Raw genomic sequence first — 18904 nt, 5'->3', positions numbered from 1 at the left:
ACGCCTACGATACCTCGGCACGTGGTAAACTAAGAAAGAATCCTGTAACCTGTTCTGTGTTCAGTTTGTAAGCTTTAAACATGTGCTTAAAGCTCGTTAAGAAAGTTCAATTTAAAATACTGTATGTTTTTTAGTTTCTGTAAAAGATGGAATATTAAAATGATGGACAATGATAATATATTTACTATCAATATTGTCTGAAACAATGTTTCAGTTGTAATACAAATGTTTATTAAATTATAAAGTTGTTTTTCTAATTTCAATATTCTGTATTGCTCTTTTCTACTTGTTCCCTTCTCGTAAGTATAACTATTATGAAGAAACTAGACATATTCACAGTTAGCTGTTAGTTCCCAATACAACTTTTATGTAAAATTTCTGTTTTCATGTCATCGTCTCTAACTTCTACTTTATTTATTATCATTGTCTTCGTAGAGTCATCTATACGGTATATGCATATGCAATCGCTTTGTCGACAGGTCACAAAATAAACACTTCATTGCAAAACAAATGTAGACTAAACAACATTATAACGTGCTTACACCCGTAGTAGCTATGTGCTTAGATATAATATGTATAATTCTTGTTGTTACTAAATTCGCAGTCTCCTTGAAAACAAATTGTTAAAAAATGATTCAGGAGGACCGGCTATTGACTTTCGTTGCATCTAGAATGTTTGCCCTTTGACACATTAATATTTTTTCCTAATATTTAGTAGGTGCCTATTACAAAATGGTCCTTCGTGATTCGAAAATTAATAAAATAGAAATAATATTAATTGCGATTGTGAGCGAGCTAGAAAAATAGCTATTTTTTTAACAAATAATTAACACCATAATAACGAGAAAAGATTTGTCGCGTTTTTCATACGACAACAAATATGGCTTCAAGGTGTGAAGTAATCGATCCATCGATCAATGTGTACTTTTCTCACAATAGCACGTACTATGTAATGACAAACTTCATCAATAATAATGTAAGCAAACATCCAGCGCGCTGCAGCGCTTTCAAGAATTCGCCAATAATAATTTACTTTGCGAGCGTATGTAAAATTTACTTTTAACATTTACTCTCGTCCGATTTAACTGTTGGCACAGCACCTCACAAACAACTTAAAACTTAATTGTTAAGCAAACAAAAAACAGCTTTTTTAGTTTAGGTAACCTACCTTTTTCAACGACTTCGTTTATGGTATAGATTCGATCCTCATTCCTCAGTAAAGACTTCGGGAACAAACACTTGAATGGTGAATTAAATGATAAGATCTCCTGCCTATTCCTGAAATATTTCTCTTTTGGATTATACGTACCACACACCACACACTTCAAAATTCAAATATACTTTCTCAGAAAACTTCCATTCAACAAACAAAAATTTGGACCTTATTTGATTAGAATATATTTTAGAAGTACTAGACGGGTAGAGAAATAAGCCAAAAAATCTAAGATAGTGTAAAATGCAAAATATTAAGTGATTAGAGTATTCTAGGCACATGTGCAATCAAAACCAAGACGTGCGGTCAACCACACCTCCGCTCGTTACTTACACATGTATGCGAGTGTCTTATTTCTTACAGACCTACTAAATTGTTCATTTATTGGAAATCATTTATTAATGAAATATAATTCAATTGAGAAAAACTTCTGCATGTTACAAACTGCAAACAACTGGAGTCGCTCACAATAGGAGAGGATCTTATTTTCATCGATTAATTACCACGAATATTTTTTTATGTGCTCATAGTCTTTGTATCCGACGTTACGTGTCTACTAAAAAGTGAAAGGTTAGCTGTCTATTTATCCGGATTAATTAAGGATATATGGATAATAGGTTGCGATCACTAAGATTTTAAATGCATGAACGTAGCAAATGCAAAGGTTCTTATTATTTTATCGTCTTTCATAACTCCAGGTTTGTACATTTGTGACATTGAAACAACTGAAATAAAGGCGTATGTCATGTTTATTTACCCCAAACATGTGACGACCTTAATTTGGGAACGCAGTAAAACTAATTATATAAGTGCCATAATAATTGTTAGGTTATTGTTCCATCTTTAGTCATGACGACGACTTGGCTGGTCAGGACAAACATTAACTCAATTATCTAAAGTGTACAGTACACGCACTTTCGTTTGTTCAGTTTTATCAGACCTTAGACAACAATTACAAGGACTTTGCTACTATTTTCTAATGAAAGACGTTAATACTTTTGGCGTTAAAAATAATTTGGTTTACGACACTTTGAAAACAGAAAAAAGCCTGAATACTCTTATTATTTCTTCTTATCTAGGTACTTTGCGCAGTAAAAAAGAACATGTTAAACGAAGAAACTCTACTACTTGACACTGGCAAGTAGATAATATATCTTCTCGCCATGAAGAAAGAAAAAAAACATAGCATAAATATAGACAGGAACCAGAGGACCTCCATCTTTAGGCACTGCAGACAGCTTGTCATTAACTAACATCCGGTACTTCTAGATAAGTCTACCTATGTGTATTTTGGCACTCTTCACCAATATCTCAATTTAATTCTAATGATAAATAGAGATGTAGAGCTCTTTAATTGCCTCTATAAATAAAATGTTACGCAACTGCTTCAACTTTTGGGCTAACGTACTTATAATGAATGAAATATTATAATTGTATGTTCGTATAGCCACTTAGTTTTTAAGTTGAATGCATAATGGCATAAAACATATGCATATTATGGCCACACCTATGTATTTGTAAATAACATGTTTTTGGCTCATATAAATAGGCATAGTTGAAATGCATGACCAGATCAGGCGACATTTTTGGCATGCACCGTGTGTTATTCGTGCCAGGACGACGATGATGTGAAAATTAGAGCTAACTTGGTGATTTTTTTTTATCGAGTAAATTTTAATATTTTATGAGAATCGTTGAACATAATATCATCTAGTTTGATATATATTTTATTTTTTAGATTTGGTCTTGAATATTACACGTATCATCTAATAGAAGATTGGTAATTTTGCTTTATACGCACCCTTAATTAATAATATATAGACTCATATAATTTGGCTGACGACTACGAAAAACGTGCCCAAAATTGACGATCGCTTGACGCTTCAATAATTTAGACTTGCAGTAAACACACATAAGTTTGATGAATAAAAGATCCTTACCTCATTCTGTCTTCGTCTAGACAGGCGTGCGATATTGAACAGATTCGCTCATTTAAAAGACAAAGTCCTCGAGATATAATACTAAAATACTAGTCGTATCTAAGCATTGACATAAAGTGCATAGTATGATATGCAATTATGTAGTTATTCATTGAGAAAGCAATCATTTACGCGATAAAATTAAAGTTTTACTGCAAATTTTTGAAGTGAAACTTCCTTAGGCGCGTTGAGAGTAAAATTTAATGGTTGCGTCATGACTCATGACAATACCATCACATCATGGAGAAAGGCGACGATTTTGGTATCTCTTGCCAAAGAAGTTTCACTTCAGACACGTTCGCTCGGCACACACGCAGCACGCTCCGTTTTTTGTATATGGGTAATAGGTATGGTTTTTATTTAGGATTATCACTTATAATTATATATTATTACTAGCGGTCCGCCCCGGCTTCGCCCGTGGTACATATGAAAAATAGATGTTGGCCGATTCTCAGACTTACCCGATATGCACAGAAAATTTCATGAGAATCGGTCCACCCGTTTCGGAGGAGTATGCAGACTAACATTGTGACACGAGAATTTTATATATAAGAAGATAACGCTTTTCGAACTTCCATAGTTTAGGTTATATTGTTATCTATATTACCTATACCACAAATACCAATACATTGAAACGAGTAATAGTTTATGACGGCATAAATCTCACTTGAATCTGTTACCAACCGCTAATAAAACATTATTTATTGATGTAAGCCCGTATCTCAGCTGCGCGCGTCACGTGCGAATTGATAAACCTTTTAAATACGCAAATGTTATGTCAAACCATAAATCAGTATAACGAAATTTTAAATATCGATTTCTTATTGCGCAATTTTGTTTTCAGGAGAAGATACATAATGAGGAGCCGGCCGCGGCGTATCATAAAATTGGATAGAGAGGATCATAAAATAATAGCATTCAGCACAATGCCGTCACTTGTAAATCTATCTTATAAGGATAAATCTAAAGGATATATTCGCAATTCGTAGAAAAAAGACTTTACTGAACTTGCATAAGTTAATAGACATGGTTTGTCTTGAAAGTTTCCTATCCTATTTTAGTTTCATTTGAACTTGGATATTACAAAATAAAATGTTATGCTTTGTTACTGATTCCAATTACTTGAACAACACATAAACAATTTCAAAGTTAAAATCGTTTTATAAACGATTCCAATTTATAGTGCCCATAAGCCCCATGGAGCTATAAATAAGTGAATGTCAGATCGAATTTAGTTTTATAGGATGCTGGAGAGATAAGCGTTAAATTAGAATAGCCTCCTGGTAGAATGCCATGGGCAATCTCGCGAGACTACAACTTCAATGTATGAAATATACTTGGCTAAAAGGAAAAAGTATACCTGTGTTTTTTTTGTAATTACAAGTGTTATACAAATTCGTCAGTTGTTTAAAGTTATCAAAAAAATACTACGACAACACTAACAAAAAGTGTCAAAGTCAATCAAAATGTTATTTGAACAGAATAATTGACGAGGCTGCTCGCTCTGTATGGACTCGGCTATTAGGTACCTGAACCTGATGATTAAAGAAGATAACATGAACTTCTTTAATCATCAGGTTCAGGTAAGTTAAGCTATGTAGTAATAATAGTAAAATAGTTAGGGTATATACCTATCGAATAATTATTAACCTAAACTACGATACTTGAACGAAAGAAAGTGTAACTGATAAAATTAAAGATTCATGGTTTGTACCTATTATTTACTTGCTATCTTCCATAATTTTTCCATGAAAGCTTTTTAACAGATACAACTCGCCTCAAGCAGTCAAGCTATAAGGTACGTCAGAAAATCCATACACTTATAATTTTTTATTAGCACTATTCCAAGTTTATCTCATGAGTCATAATAAGTAATTATTGTAGAGCAAAGATACCTTGTATGATAAACATTAAACAGCCTCTTGAAAACAGTTCGAGCCAACGCGAGATCATTTGCATACCGCATAAACTTACCGCATAAACTTTGTATCAAATTACAGTAATTGATTCTGACAATATAGGCTTTAAATTAAGACTGTGTTGAATGAAAGCAGTTTTGCTTTTCTTGTGCATTGCTGCTCTACATAAATTGAATACGTACGTATTTGAAGCTAAACATAAATTGATATAACTACCAGTATTTTTATGATTGTAACAAATTAGATGCAAAAGTTAATAAAATATCTTTTTATATAGGTAGTTTAATTTTTTAAATAATTTAAAGTTAAATAGGTATTTCAAAAGGATAGAAAATAGGCACTGTACTTGTTACTTACCTGTTAATTGATAGATATAATATCAATTAGATTAGTGTTTCTCGACAGTTCTTAGAAAAGCACAGATAATCACAATAAGTACAGATCTACACCGGCACGCAAGTTACGAAGAATTTAAAATAATTACTGCATTAGTCACTTCTAGTTTATCTTAGAGATAATTTCTATTGAATTTTTATTTGACATGGTAAATAGGGACATTCATATTATATTGAGTATTTACCAATATAAATGGGTAAAAATTTGGAAACTTCATTGAATTATAGAAAATAGGTATTTATGTATTAGGGTAAAAAAGACCAATTAATTAGGAATTCAGATCTAAAAAAGGGAATGGCAAATACCAGATACAGCAGATGGTACCTATCTCCTTGTCCGTAAAAATTTCACCAGAGAAAGAGAAAATTTCACCATTTTCTGTGTGGAATGCATTATCTACTTATATTTAAAATGCGAAAGTTAGTAAGGATGGATGTATGTATGTTTGTTCCTCTTTCACGAAAAAGCTACTGGACGAATATGGATGAAACTTTTCAGTAGGTAATCTAAATGTAGAATATACATATACTTATTTATAGCCTATAAAAATACTTAATATTGCCGGCTGTTTTCGTCCATGACCACGTGTCAAACCGCGCGGCACAGCTAGTGCCTCATAAGGAATAAACTATAACATAAGCTTTTTAACAGATATACACAGATATATTCATCAACACTATATAAGGTAAGGAACCAATATATTAATATAAATTGAACTACTTATTTGTTTCGGAAATAATGACGTACAATAGGACATTGAAACGACCTTGACATAGATTTTTGAGTTGGGAAGCTAACTTACAAAATACATAATAGGTACATGCCTTGATTGTTATACATAGTAGGTATAAGGTAAGTCGACATGCAGTTTATAAATATGTATACATAAATATGATATATTTATTATTTAGGTAACCCAAAAAGGACCCGATGTTTTTATTCTATTTTTATTAAAATAATTAAAATTAGCGCAGACATAAAAATATAAGAAAGTTTCTGTAGGTACAGGACTCAGGTGCTAAGTATACATATACATATATACATTCGGCCAGGGACTATATCCTAACATCCTCAAAAAACATCATCTCACATTTCAAAATAATACACTTTATTTATATATGTCTGATTTGTGTAATTGTATTCTTACATCCCTATTCGTTAAAACTTTGTAAAACGCAATCATATTTCCATGAATGAATGAGTACTACATGCAAGCTCTAGAGGACGTTGACATAGGTCAAAGGTCAAGGTCAAAAGCGATAAGGTAAAAATAATGTAATTAAATTCAGACAAATTTCTCAAACTAAATATTATGTAACTTACGCAAGTTTTCAATTACATACCTATTATACTTTAACTGTTTAACCTTTTCCTTTGGTGTAATTTTTATAAATACATTTGTAAGAACTTGAGATTTTAGGAACTGATTTTCAAAATTATATAATTAAAATAGATTTGCATTGAAACCTCTACATCTATTACGCACCTTTTTCATTCGCCTGTATCAAACGCAAAAACAACAACGTGTCTTCTTTTTACATCACAACACTCTTTACTTTCGTATGTACGTAACGAAAGTGAAAGTGTAAGTTTTTATTTACATGCGCGGTGCAAAGCTTCGTGACAACTGACGGTAAGGACGCAGGAAGGTCGCCCGCGCTTCTGCGCATGCGTCATGTCTCTTGAATACTATCAGAGTAGGTGCCAACATCCACCACCAGCGCCGGTTTTAGCGAAACCGGCGCGGCCACATCTGGTTTTCGGCAAACCTTCTTAACTGCCGCCCTAAGCTTTCGCCCAACTGTGCCCTTTACCTATACTAACGCCTCATTAATTCAAGAGTGGGTATAAAGCAAAATTACCAATCTTCTATTAGATAATACTTGTAGTTAATACTTATTCAAGACCAAATCTAAAAAAATACATATACATATATATCAAACTAGATTATATTTTCGAGGATTCTTTTTGATCAAAAAGATAAAATATTAAAATTGACTCGATAAAAAAAATCACGAAGTTATCTCTAATTTTCACACTTTTACGATCGCTACTTGATAATATAATATGGTAATACCTATTATGAACATTTACAAGGGCTTTGTCAAAGCATTTTGTGTATGTAATTACTTTTAGTTTTGGTGTATCACGCAAAAACACTTTTGGCTTTCATTTTTTCTTGTGATAAAACGTTTGATTTTATCACGATAAAAGTGTGTATAAGCACAGACTAATAATAATATACATACAAGTATACCTAAGTATATACTTACACTGGGTCTTCAATCTTCATCTGGTTATTCTGGGTCTTCAGCTACCTTCACACCAAATTTAATTGTTATCGGTTCAGTAGTATTTACGTGAAAGAGTAACAATCTCCCTTCATCCATCCTCGCAAACTTTCGCGTTAGGGTTAGGATTTTGTTCTAAGTCTCCAAGATTTTATAAATATGAAATATGGTACAGCCAGCGCCATCTCTTTCAAAACAGTGAAATCACATGCAATACGAAATTCAAGTCAAAACGAGAGCGAGATACATAATAGGTTTTAAATTGATTGCCAAAAGAAAATGTTCATAAAATTTATGAATTTAGGGTTGGCTATAGAATAAATAGGTGTGGAATATGCATTATTTATTTAATATCAGTAAGTTTTTAACTAACTAACTTTTTATAAATTTTCCCGACTAGCATTATTTATTTATTTAATTCAATTTCATTAAAATCTGTCTGTCTGTTACGATTTCCCGGTTAAACCTCTCAACCGATTTTGATGAAATTTGGCACAGACAATCTTTAGACCCCATTAGACCCTGAGAAAGAACAGTTTATGGTTAGGGAGCCAGAAGCAGATTTTATGACCAAGTTCCTCTCAAGCGGTAATTAGTAAAATGCATCAGAGTATAGTATTATAAAGCCTCGTGAACGTCAGCTGGAGCTCGGTTGGGGGGATGAGCGGCTGTAGCCTCCCACGCACGTAGGAAAAAAAAATACATTCATTCATTTCCTCTCAGCTAAAAATTTGTCAAATTGTAGCTAACCCAATATCTCAACGAAAAAAAATAATCAGCTGGTTACAGCATGGTGTATTATACGTCAGCTGGTGGCTCGAACATGAAAAAAAAATATTATTTTCCGTGATTTCCTCTCAAACAAAAATTTACCTGATGATAGCTTATATGTAACTGTGGATAAATATATAAGTCAGCTGGCTGTATCTTGGTGGAAAAACCGTCAGCTGATACTTTGAAACTTATTACATAGGAGTATCTATTGCCAATTTATATGCATCAGCTGACTAGATTTTCCTCAACTTATTGCTAGCTGATTCTTTTATTTATCGCATCAATATATTTTTAACACTCTCACTCACAAATTTTCATCTGAGAGGAAATGACGTTATCTTTATGGAGTTTCTTGCCAGTTCTTCTCCATAGATACTGCTTTCCGAATCGGTGGTAAATTTAAAGAATGTAATGACGATTTCAATTTTATTTCTGTTCCTTGTGCCATAACGGTGTCTTATCTCCTACTCTTGTGTGTAAGTCTGCGTTTTTGTGTACATATAAAATATTATTAAATATATACTGTGATGGTACAGTGAGGATACCAGTATTCTTAAAGAGATCTCTTAGTGAGTCCCTAGCACGTAAATTATAATATATAGAGCGTATGGCTCTTTTCTGTAATATAAATATAGTTTCTATATCTGCAGCCCTGCCCCATAGCAGAATTCCATAGGACAAAATGCTATGAAAGTAGCTAAAATAAACCAATCTAGCCGTGTCTTCATCGGTGAGATGCCTTATTCTTCGAACTGCATATGCAGCTGAACTAAGCTTAGCAGCGGTGGTGGCAACATGGGCCCCCCATTGTAGCTTCTCATCTAGTGTCAAACCAATCACAAGAAAAACAGTGGAATCCACAGGGTATAATACCTCCCCGTTTAAAATAATATCCCTTTTCACCTTTTTTACATTTGGAAGGATAAATTCTACACAATTTGTTTTTTTTTTTTGCATTTAATAATAAATTATTAGCAGTGAACCAATTGGATATGCGTAAAAGAGCAGAGTTTATTATATTGTTTTTTTTTTTTATCGAGTAACTAGTTCATTTATTGCTAATTGATTATTTAATTATTTAAATATATAAAATTATTTGATTACATACTTATTCGTTTCAAAAATATTGATACTGAATGTTTATTTCAACTCAACTCTTATATTGAAGCGTAATGTCGAATAATTAAAGATATCGTCATTTCCTCTCAGATGAAAATTTGTGAGTGAGAGTGTTAAAAATATATTGATGCGATAAATAAAAGAATCAGCTAGCAATAAGTTGAGGAAAATCTAGTCAGCTGATGCATATAAATTGGCAATAGATACTCCTATGTAATAAGTTTCAAAGTATCAGCTGACGGTTTTTCCACCAAGATACAGCCAGCTGACTTATATATTTATCCACAGTTACATATAAGCTATCATCAGGTAAATTTTTGTTTGAGAGGAAATCACGGAAAATAATATTTTTTTTTCATGTTCGAGCCACCAGCTGACGTATAATACACCATGCTGTAACCAGCTGATTATTTTTTTTCGTTGAGATATTGGGTTAGCTACAATTTGACAAATTTTTAGCTGAGAGGAAATGAATGAATGTATTTTTTTTTCCTACGTGCGTGGGAGGCTACAACCGCTCACCCCCCCAACCGAGCGCCAGCTGACGTTCACGAGGCTTTATAATACTATACTCTGATGCTTCTGACGAATTATCTCTTGAGAGGAAATAATGAACCCAATTTGCACCTGGCTCCCTAACTATTACCTTTTATGAAAACAGCACGCGGGCGAAGCCGCGGGCGGAAGCTAGTTTTACCCACATCTTTATAATTCATAAATTAGAAAAATAATAAATTACATTACCTACCTTCATTGTTAATTTCTCGTATTTTAGTAATTTTTGAAAATATCAAACACCCAGAAATATAAAAATAGAAATATGTTATAGGTCAGAATCACATTGTATGAAGGTATATCAGAGACCTACAGTCTACACTTTCTAAGTAAATGTATTTTTAATATCTTTAAGTAGGTCCGGTGTAGATCCACCAGTGGCAGTGAGGAATTAGGATTCTGTTTTTAGTAAGTTACAACTAAAAAGATAACCCATAGATAAGTATGTAATTACTAAAATTCACATATACTAAAATATTATATTAATATTCAACTAGTTAAAATATAATTAATGTAAGCATACTGTCAAACTATTCTCTAATCTGTGATACTGTCCTATTTGTTTCACTCTACCTACAACCAAAGTTGGAGAAAAAATCCTCCTACAACAATGAACAAATACTTACATTACAAAAATTATAGGGTAGGGTAGTAGTAGCCTAAATAATATCCTAGTTGGAATGAAAAACATAAAATAGAGCAGGATAAGTCATTTTAATAATTATCAAAGAATCTATTGCTGTTCATGGCACATCTAATATTAAATGTGCTCATGCCACCGTAACATAGCATCTCATATAACACAATTGTTACCAACATACAATAATATGGCCACAGGCACTGCATAACAAGACAATATAACCTATTTCCTGCTCCACCCTTTTTGTAATACACAAAACTTAAATAGCATAAAACTTATTCAAAAAACAAACTGAAGTAACTGTGTAATAAGGTTAATGCGGAGATACAAAGTAAAAATCCATAGTAACAAGCTCGTTTTATAATTTTATTCATGTAAATTTGCAGATATAATTAATACAAATTATGGTCATGTAGATCGGGATCTATGTTAAATAATAATATAACTATATCAACTGGTTAAGGTCACTGTATCACGCTGCCTCTGTATTAACTCCAACCATTGTAAATTTAAGTGACTCATCAAATATAAAAAGGCAGTCTCGGAATTGTGGTATTACAAATACTGTCTTACTTTCTAAAGTTTACATTATGAGATTTTTGTGATAGTGATAAAAGACAAACTTAAACTATGTGAAATATCTACTACCTGAATGGCTACAGTATACATGCTCGACATCTTAAGGTTTCTCACATTAGGAGTGGCTTTAGTGCATTACTAAGTCAACTAATAAATTCCTAAAGGTTAATGTGATAAAACCTATATTGTCTATCATCATACATCACAATTTTTACTACAGCTATCTGTACAATTTTGGTAATTGGTGTTATCTGAATGCCAATAATGCTCATCTAATATGATGCACTACATTTGAGCAGCAGGTGTATTATATACATTGCTACTTTAATATACTATATTATCTCTTTATCAGCATCAATTATATTGTACATAATTTATGGAATCAAGGACAGCTAACAATACAAGTACAAATGAAACCATTCACAAACAAATCCATAAATAAACTTTTGATTAAAACATAAAACATTGAAATAGTAAGTTGACACTACTGATTTTATGAATGTTAACAATCATTCAAACATCAAAGAGAGCAGCTTCAATTATCCTCAGATTCAGTTTGTTCTTGTTTGGCCAGCTTCAGCCAGGGGTGCTGAAGGCACTCATATGCAGTGGCTCGCCGATTTGGATCAAAATCTAACATAGGTTTTAAGAAATCAGCAAATTCTTCTGCATCACTCTGACTCCATTCATATTTTTCAGTTAATACAGATACTAATCCCCACGGTTTCAGGCCAGTTATATTTCTCAATTCACCCTTTTTATTGAAGAATATTTTTGAATATTTGCCAGATGCAGCAATCCTCTTGGGAATGTCACCTAATAGCTCGATTATATGAGCTAGATGATCTTCATCTCGGCTATATCCTTCTCCAGAATGAGGTTCAAAAAGATAATCTCCTGTTGCTAATTCAAATGCCATACATGCGGTACTCCAAATGTCAGCTGATGTTCCATAGCCAGCACTGAGTAAAACCTCTAATGACCTATATTGCCGGGTCTGTATGTCTTCTGTGAAGTGGCGGTGAACCCAGCAAGCATTGCCTAAATCTGCAATCTTTACTTCAACATCGCAAATATCAAATGCAGGGTCAGGTCTTTTATCAAGAGATTTTTTATTTTGAGAATTAAAGGATGGTGGTGTGTCAGTCATTTCTCCTTCTGACATTGGAGTGCCTGCATCATCACCGCAGCTGTACTGCTTAGTTCTCACTTGCACAGCATCTGCGTCAGTATCAAACGCCTCCTCATCGGCTCTTTGATTATCATTGCACCCATTTATTGTAGAATCATTTTCAGATCGAGTCTCTACAACACTCACCTCTTCTGGAGTTTGGGGTGATTCATCATTATCTTGGGACATGGGTGCAGACTCACTATTATTTGTAACCTTTTTCTGCTCTTCCATTTCTTCAATTTGTTCCATTTGCTTTTTAAGTAGCATAGATTGGCGTTTTGCCTTTTTCTTTAACTTCTTCTTTTTATTTCTACTCATTTTACCTGTTACAACTTGCTCTTGAAATTCCTTTGGTGCCGTACTAATCAGAGAATGAGGTAATCTGAGACCCAAGGAATGTAATTCTGTTGCTTCGGCCGCTAATTTGCGAATATAGGACTCGTCAACACATACTAACACATTTTCTGGCTTAATATCAGTGTGAATTATCTTACACTTTGTATGAAGATAATCCAAGCCTTCTAAAACTTGTCGTATTATAGTTTTAACATTTTCTCGAGGTATTCCTCTGTAGTTGGATTTTAATATCAACTTCAAAAGATGATGACCTAGAACCTCAAACACCATACATACGTGGGTGCCATTTACACCTGTAATTTTAAAATCATTTAATAATTGAACAGTTTTATTCCTTTTTGGATCAGTAGGATCGCTGTCGCGGACAGCTTTAAGTATTTTAATTTCGTCTAGAGCTGTTTCTGTGAAATGCGGCGCTGACTTGACTACTTTCAGAGCGACGAATCGCTTATCGACAAGATCCCAACAGAGCCATACCGTTGAAAAATGACCCCATCCCAACTTCCTAGTGACGTGGTAGCGATTTAGGAATAAGTCTCCGATTTTGACAGGATGGTAACCACCCTTACAATAGTCGGCACTATCTTCTTGTTCCTCGTCATCACTAGCATATTGTTCGTCATCATCCTCTTCAATCGTTTCATTGGAAGAACTGTGTGTTGGTTCGAGGCGATTCTGATTTTGATTGCGCACCCCGTTCCCTTGTACACCAGCGCCGTGATCCTCCTCTCGATTTTTCTTCTTCCCCAATTTGTGACGTTTCTTTTTCGCCTGAATGGCGAGTACTCTCCTATTTACATCTGATTTAGAACTCATTTAGTAAATTACAACACTTTCAACCAGTTCGATCTAAGTAAATTTATCTTTTCATCTCAATCTTTTTGTTTGAGTATGGCGGCCGGTTGCAGACAGAACAAAATGCGTTCGAACATGAAAATCTCTAATGTTACCATTGCTAAATATCCAAAAATAGACAGATAACATTTTTATTGATAGATTCATATTGATTTTCTTGATTGTATTTTTTTTATTGATTTGTTGATTCAAATAATTTGTTTAATGATGGTAAATAGTAAATACTTGACTATAACGACTATAAATAATAATTGAAATAAATATTGATAATCATTGTTGATGTGGAAGGAATTGTATATTCAGACTGTCATGAAATATTAAATTAAGAATTTATCAGTTTTTAGAGCGGCCGTACACGGACAGCTTCAAGCAGTTGAGACCGACCGACTGCTCGTGCAGTCGCGACCACTGGTCAACTGTGCGGTTGGTAGCGACAGCTCGAGCCGTCAACGACCGACCGCTCGACTCTCGAGCAGTCCGTGTACGACCGCCTTTACTTTATTAACAAACCTTTATAGAACGTTCCGTGTAAGTAGGTATTTGACCCGGGATCAAATCGAAATTAAGAATGTGTATGTGACTATCTATGTGACTCAGAAAAAAAGGTATATTTCTGTTGGTAAAAGAATTTTTCAAATCGGTCGAGTAATTATTGTGTGAACTGAATACAATACAATTATAATATTATTATTCTTAAAAAAAATTTAAAAACATGCTTAACCTCATAATCTGAACATTTGTTATTTGTGTGTAACTACATAGTTTTAAAATGTTAATTATTTTGTAATAGTTCTTCAAGCAACACAATAATCTATGAGATTTTTTGTTTATCTCTATAATGTCGCGTATAGCATTTTTTTTTTAAAGAAAAGAGGTAACACGGACAAACAAAAAACTTTTCACCTCAGTTATTATTTCTTTATTAAATACATAACTAAAATGTAAAAATGCATAGCACTGTTACCACGGAACTACATTGAAGAATGAATTACAATGTTATATTGGTAATGTTACTCCAACATATATAATATTATAATCTAAGTATACACATTCATAATTTAACTAATTATTTTATCGTTTTTGGAGTTATAGATGGCTTTTGAGATTTATTATTTTCTTTTTCTTCCCGACTAGACATTCGTTTAACAGGGATTATAAGCAGACCACCTAGGGTAATAAATAGTCCTGCCACATAAAAGGCAGCAGAAAATCCAAATATTTTTTTTAACATGCCTGCCACAGGTGCACTAAATAAACTTCCGCAGCCTTGGAACAATAATAAAATTCCCGTGGCATTTGTCAAATTATCTAAGCCAAAAATAGACACAATTATTAAGCTTCTTAATGATGCCGTACAAGATGCAAAAAATCCAAATAAAAAACAGTACAGATATTGAAAATATAAATTAAATGATAAGTTTGAAAGCATTGTAGCAATACCTGCTGTTGCAAGCGAAAAAGAAAATATTTGTAAAGGTTCTACCTTAATAGCTAAAGCGCCTAATATTAATCTTCCAGCAGCGTTTGAGAATCCAATAACACTTACAAATAAAGTACAATGTTCAGCGCGCATACCAGCACTTTCATTTCTTATTCTTAAAAAATTGTAAGGGACTAAATATCCGATGTACACAAAAAATCCAGATAAACAAAGTAATAAAAATGAATTTCTTTTTAATAATTTAGGATCCATCATAGTAGCTAAAACTCGTCGAGCAGCTGTTGTAAAAACACCTCTGCGTTCCCGTAAATCTACAGCTGTTGCTGCCCGTGATACAGCTAATTGATATTCAAGTCCAGTCTTTTCAGTCGTTGTATCCATTACACTTTTTTGGTAGGCTGGTAATTTTTCCAATTTTCCATCATAAAATACATCATCTCGATACATGGGTCTTGACTCAGGAATGTGCTCTTCCCACTGGCATAAACGTCCCCAACAACTCGTCTTTTTCGGTTTCTCTACATTAACATTTAGTTCAATAGTTTTCTTTGCCTTATCTTGAACACTAGTCTTCGACATTATTGATTGCACTTGTTTTAACTGCCTAGGACTAATGCCACCTTGCGGTGCATTCGCAGTTAATGTAATTTTAGATACGGTCGCCGTGGACGGTCCAGGCTGTGTAGATGGTGTTGCTGTTGCATCTTCAACTACTGCTGCAGCTGTAGGAAAATTAGAATTGGAAGCCGCGCCAAACAAGCGTTCTGTAGTAGTTGGCATAATACCTTCAGTTTTAGTGCGAGATGATGAAGCTTTTAAAGCAGCTGCTGATAAATTTGGTAAATAAGTCACAGTACGAGTTGGATCTTCTGTAGTTTTTACAACAGTGAAAGACAGTAAGGGCTGGTATGCCATGCCTAAGAAAAAAATTATCCCGAAGAGCCCGGAATGAAATAAAGTTGCGGCACGCCATCCAGCAAGTTTTGATAAATATGCATTTAAAGGTGATAATAACATAATACCAAGACTTGAACCAGTAGTAGTAATTGCCAACGCTATGGACCTTAATTTTTCAAAATAAAATCCCACAACGAGTCCAGATGCCATATTAATTAGACAATAACCAAAACCCGCAAAAAATCCGTAAAAAACACAAAGAGACGTAAAATTTGTGGAAAAATATGATGTCAGTAAAGAAAATGAACTAATTATCGAACCTGACATTGCACATGCTCTGAACCCAAACCTATTTATTAGAGCAGAAGCTAAAGGACCGCACATAAAGTAAATAGAAAGGGCAATGGAATTCACTATGGGTAAAGTTGAGATAGGCATATTCAAATCTACAGACATATCATTAAGTAAACTACCGAAGGTAAATGCTACTCCGTCTAGTATAAATATAGATAAAAAAGCAGCAGCAACAACAACCCAGCCATATCCTCCTTCTTGGGGAACTGATATTTGTGCAGCAATTTCAGTTTCTTCTCCACCTTCGAGGTTATCTGGCCTACTGACAACTCTACTTGGTGTAAATATTGTACTTTTTTTGTTTTCATTTTTCACCAAAATAGGTTTAGGTGGCATTACTTTGTATCAATTAAACTCGCAGTACCCTTATTTTCTACTAAACTTTTGTCATTTTAAGGAGTATTTCTAACATGCATTTAACATGCCCTTTTCATAATAGCAAGTTATCCCTCGTTGGTTTTGATAATGATTATAATAAGTAACCAGACTTAGGTTGAATTGGTAAATGGAAATATACTTAGCACAACTTCATCTAAAGTAAAATTCTATTACAGTACTTCAAGGCTGTAAAAATGGTGTCATCTGGTGTCATGAATTGTTCTCCAAAGATAAGCACAGAACATAAATACTCAGGGGAGAAGATAAGAGGAATAAGATGTTTTCAAAAAATTTCAAACGTGTCAAAAAAGTACTTATGAAATGTAGATTCTCTTTACAAAAATACTTTTACTCATGGTTCACACGCACTATGCGGGTAGCCGCATTGCAGCTAGCCATCCGGCTGACCATGTGGTTGCAAAATGCTTGCTCTCATCTCGTGTTTGCAAATAACGATGCACCCAGTACTTCTTTCTTTGTTTTTTCTTCTTTAGGTAACGTGTGTAAATGTAGTAAATTGTTGCAACTTCTTCCACTCCATCTTTGAAATGGATCGACATGACCGCAAATCGCAACGGTTCTTCAACCGCATCCTGCGGTCAGCCGCGCGGCTAGCCGTAATGCGGCTACCCGCATAGTGCGTATGAACCCTTAGAATACTTATGTCAATATAATAATTCTATCGGCATCTCAATATCAATACCTGTGATCAATACGCACTTTTTCTAATTTGACTATATTCAAACTCAAACTCGAAACACAAACTCAAAATTTGTTTATTCAATAATTATACAGTGCGACACAAAAGAGATGAAAATAAATGAGGGCGCCACCGTCGCTCATATAGCAACACTGATACTGCGACACAAGCGATCTTGATACTATAGAATAAAAATCCAAAAATCTATATAATATAATCTAAAATAAATACCGCGATTTAAACCGTTATAATTGTTTCAGTGTAGCAATAGTGTAATTTAAGACAAAAATACATTAGTATTTTAATTGACCTACCTAGGTCAAATTTTACTTAAATGTACATATTTGGAATTAGTTATTTTATAAAAATCGGTCAAGTGTTTAGACTGCAGAGGCGCACATAGAATCAAACATACAAACAAACAAGCATACATGCAGCTCAAACACATTACCCTCTTTCTGGGTCCGTCGGGTAGAAAAAAACAAGGCGATTTGAAAACCACATATTTTTATTTTTTTTGTAGATAAATTTTGTACATTAATATAATTCATCAAAATCTAAATATTCTACTCCTTCAAAGGACTGATCATCACTCTGTTTCGAAGTACTGGCAAGAGGGTACGGGGCATCTTCAGTATCTGTAAATATGATACAGTAAATATGATTTTTTTTCTTATGGTTTGATTGATTAATAGATAGATACTTAGCTGTATGAAAACAGTTATCACTATACTATGTAGTAAAATCTAAACTAGGTACTTTATTTGAGGCTGGTTGGATTGGATATAACTTCTTGACTCAAATTGTGCTGGTCGCACTATAAAAACTAGTTTTTGTTTACATACAAATAACCTCAAATTAATTTGCGAAAACGTAATAATCGCCATACATACATACATTAAACACTCGTTACTAATGGAATATTCTATTTTACGTAGTACTGAGAAAAATAAATGGAATCTCACCGGTATATTCTGCTGTACGTTTGTAAACGTTTTCCAAATCAGTCAATAATTTTCCAGCTTGAAATTCGGACAAACACCGAATAAAAACTTTATACACCACATCACGGACACCGCTACGTTTAACCTTTTTCATGATGTCTCCTTTTTTATTTAAATTTCTTGTTCTAAATAACAATTTTATCTCAATAATTCTCCACTTCACGAAAAAAACAACAAATTTTTATTCAACTTGACAGCTACATTGCCAATTCAGGGTTGCCAGGTAATGAAAAACGAATTAGTTCCAAAATAATTAATTTCATCTCTTTTATGTCGTAC

General features: G+C 33.6%; 3 protein-coding genes and 1 long non-coding RNA gene across 4 annotated transcripts in view; all 4 read right to left on the bottom strand.

Annotated features, from left to right (window-relative positions):
• Positions 1-7146, bottom strand: part of Gbs-76A (Glycogen binding subunit 76A) — a 43218-nt gene extending 36072 nt beyond the window's left edge. The window contains exon 1 of the mRNA XM_089701456.1: positions 6994-7146. Coding sequence (XP_089557582.1) covers positions 6994-7002 — 9 coding nt within the window. The 5' untranslated portion in view covers positions 7003-7146. The remainder of the gene's footprint in view (positions 1-6993) is intronic.
• Positions 1-18904, bottom strand: part of LOC149483922 (uncharacterized) — a 188253-nt gene that overhangs the window by 64199 nt on the left and 105150 nt on the right. The window lies entirely within an intron of this gene.
• On the bottom strand, positions 11232-13932 carry SRPK (SR splicing factor protein kinase). The gene has a single exon (XM_089701453.1). It carries the CDS (start codon positions 13810-13812, stop codon positions 12001-12003), a length of 1812 nt encoding a protein of 603 aa, XP_089557579.1. The 5' UTR covers positions 13813-13932; the 3' UTR covers positions 11232-12000.
• On the bottom strand, positions 14918-16879 carry LOC149483932 (uncharacterized). Its single transcript, XM_089701446.1, has one exon. The coding sequence runs from the start codon at positions 16877-16879 to the stop codon at positions 14918-14920; it is 1962 nt and encodes a 653-aa protein (XP_089557572.1).

Source organism: Colias philodice, chromosome 12, assembly GCF_061535455.1.
Source record: "Colias philodice isolate Cphi_HAF_F1 chromosome 12, ilColPhil1 Martin Lab GWU primary, whole genome shotgun sequence".
Lineage (NCBI taxonomy): Eukaryota > Metazoa > Arthropoda > Insecta > Lepidoptera > Pieridae > Colias > Colias philodice.
This window is presented reverse-complemented; position numbering and strand designations above follow the sequence as displayed.

Excerpts from the sequence above, each read along its gene's own strand:
- SRPK (XM_089701453.1), bottom strand. The coding sequence starts at position 13,812 with ATGAGTTCTAAATCAGATGTAAATAGGAGAGTACTCGCCATTCAGGCG.
- LOC149483932 (XM_089701446.1), bottom strand. The coding sequence starts at position 16,879 with ATGCCACCTAAACCTATTTTGGTGAAAAATGAAAACAAAAAAAGTACA.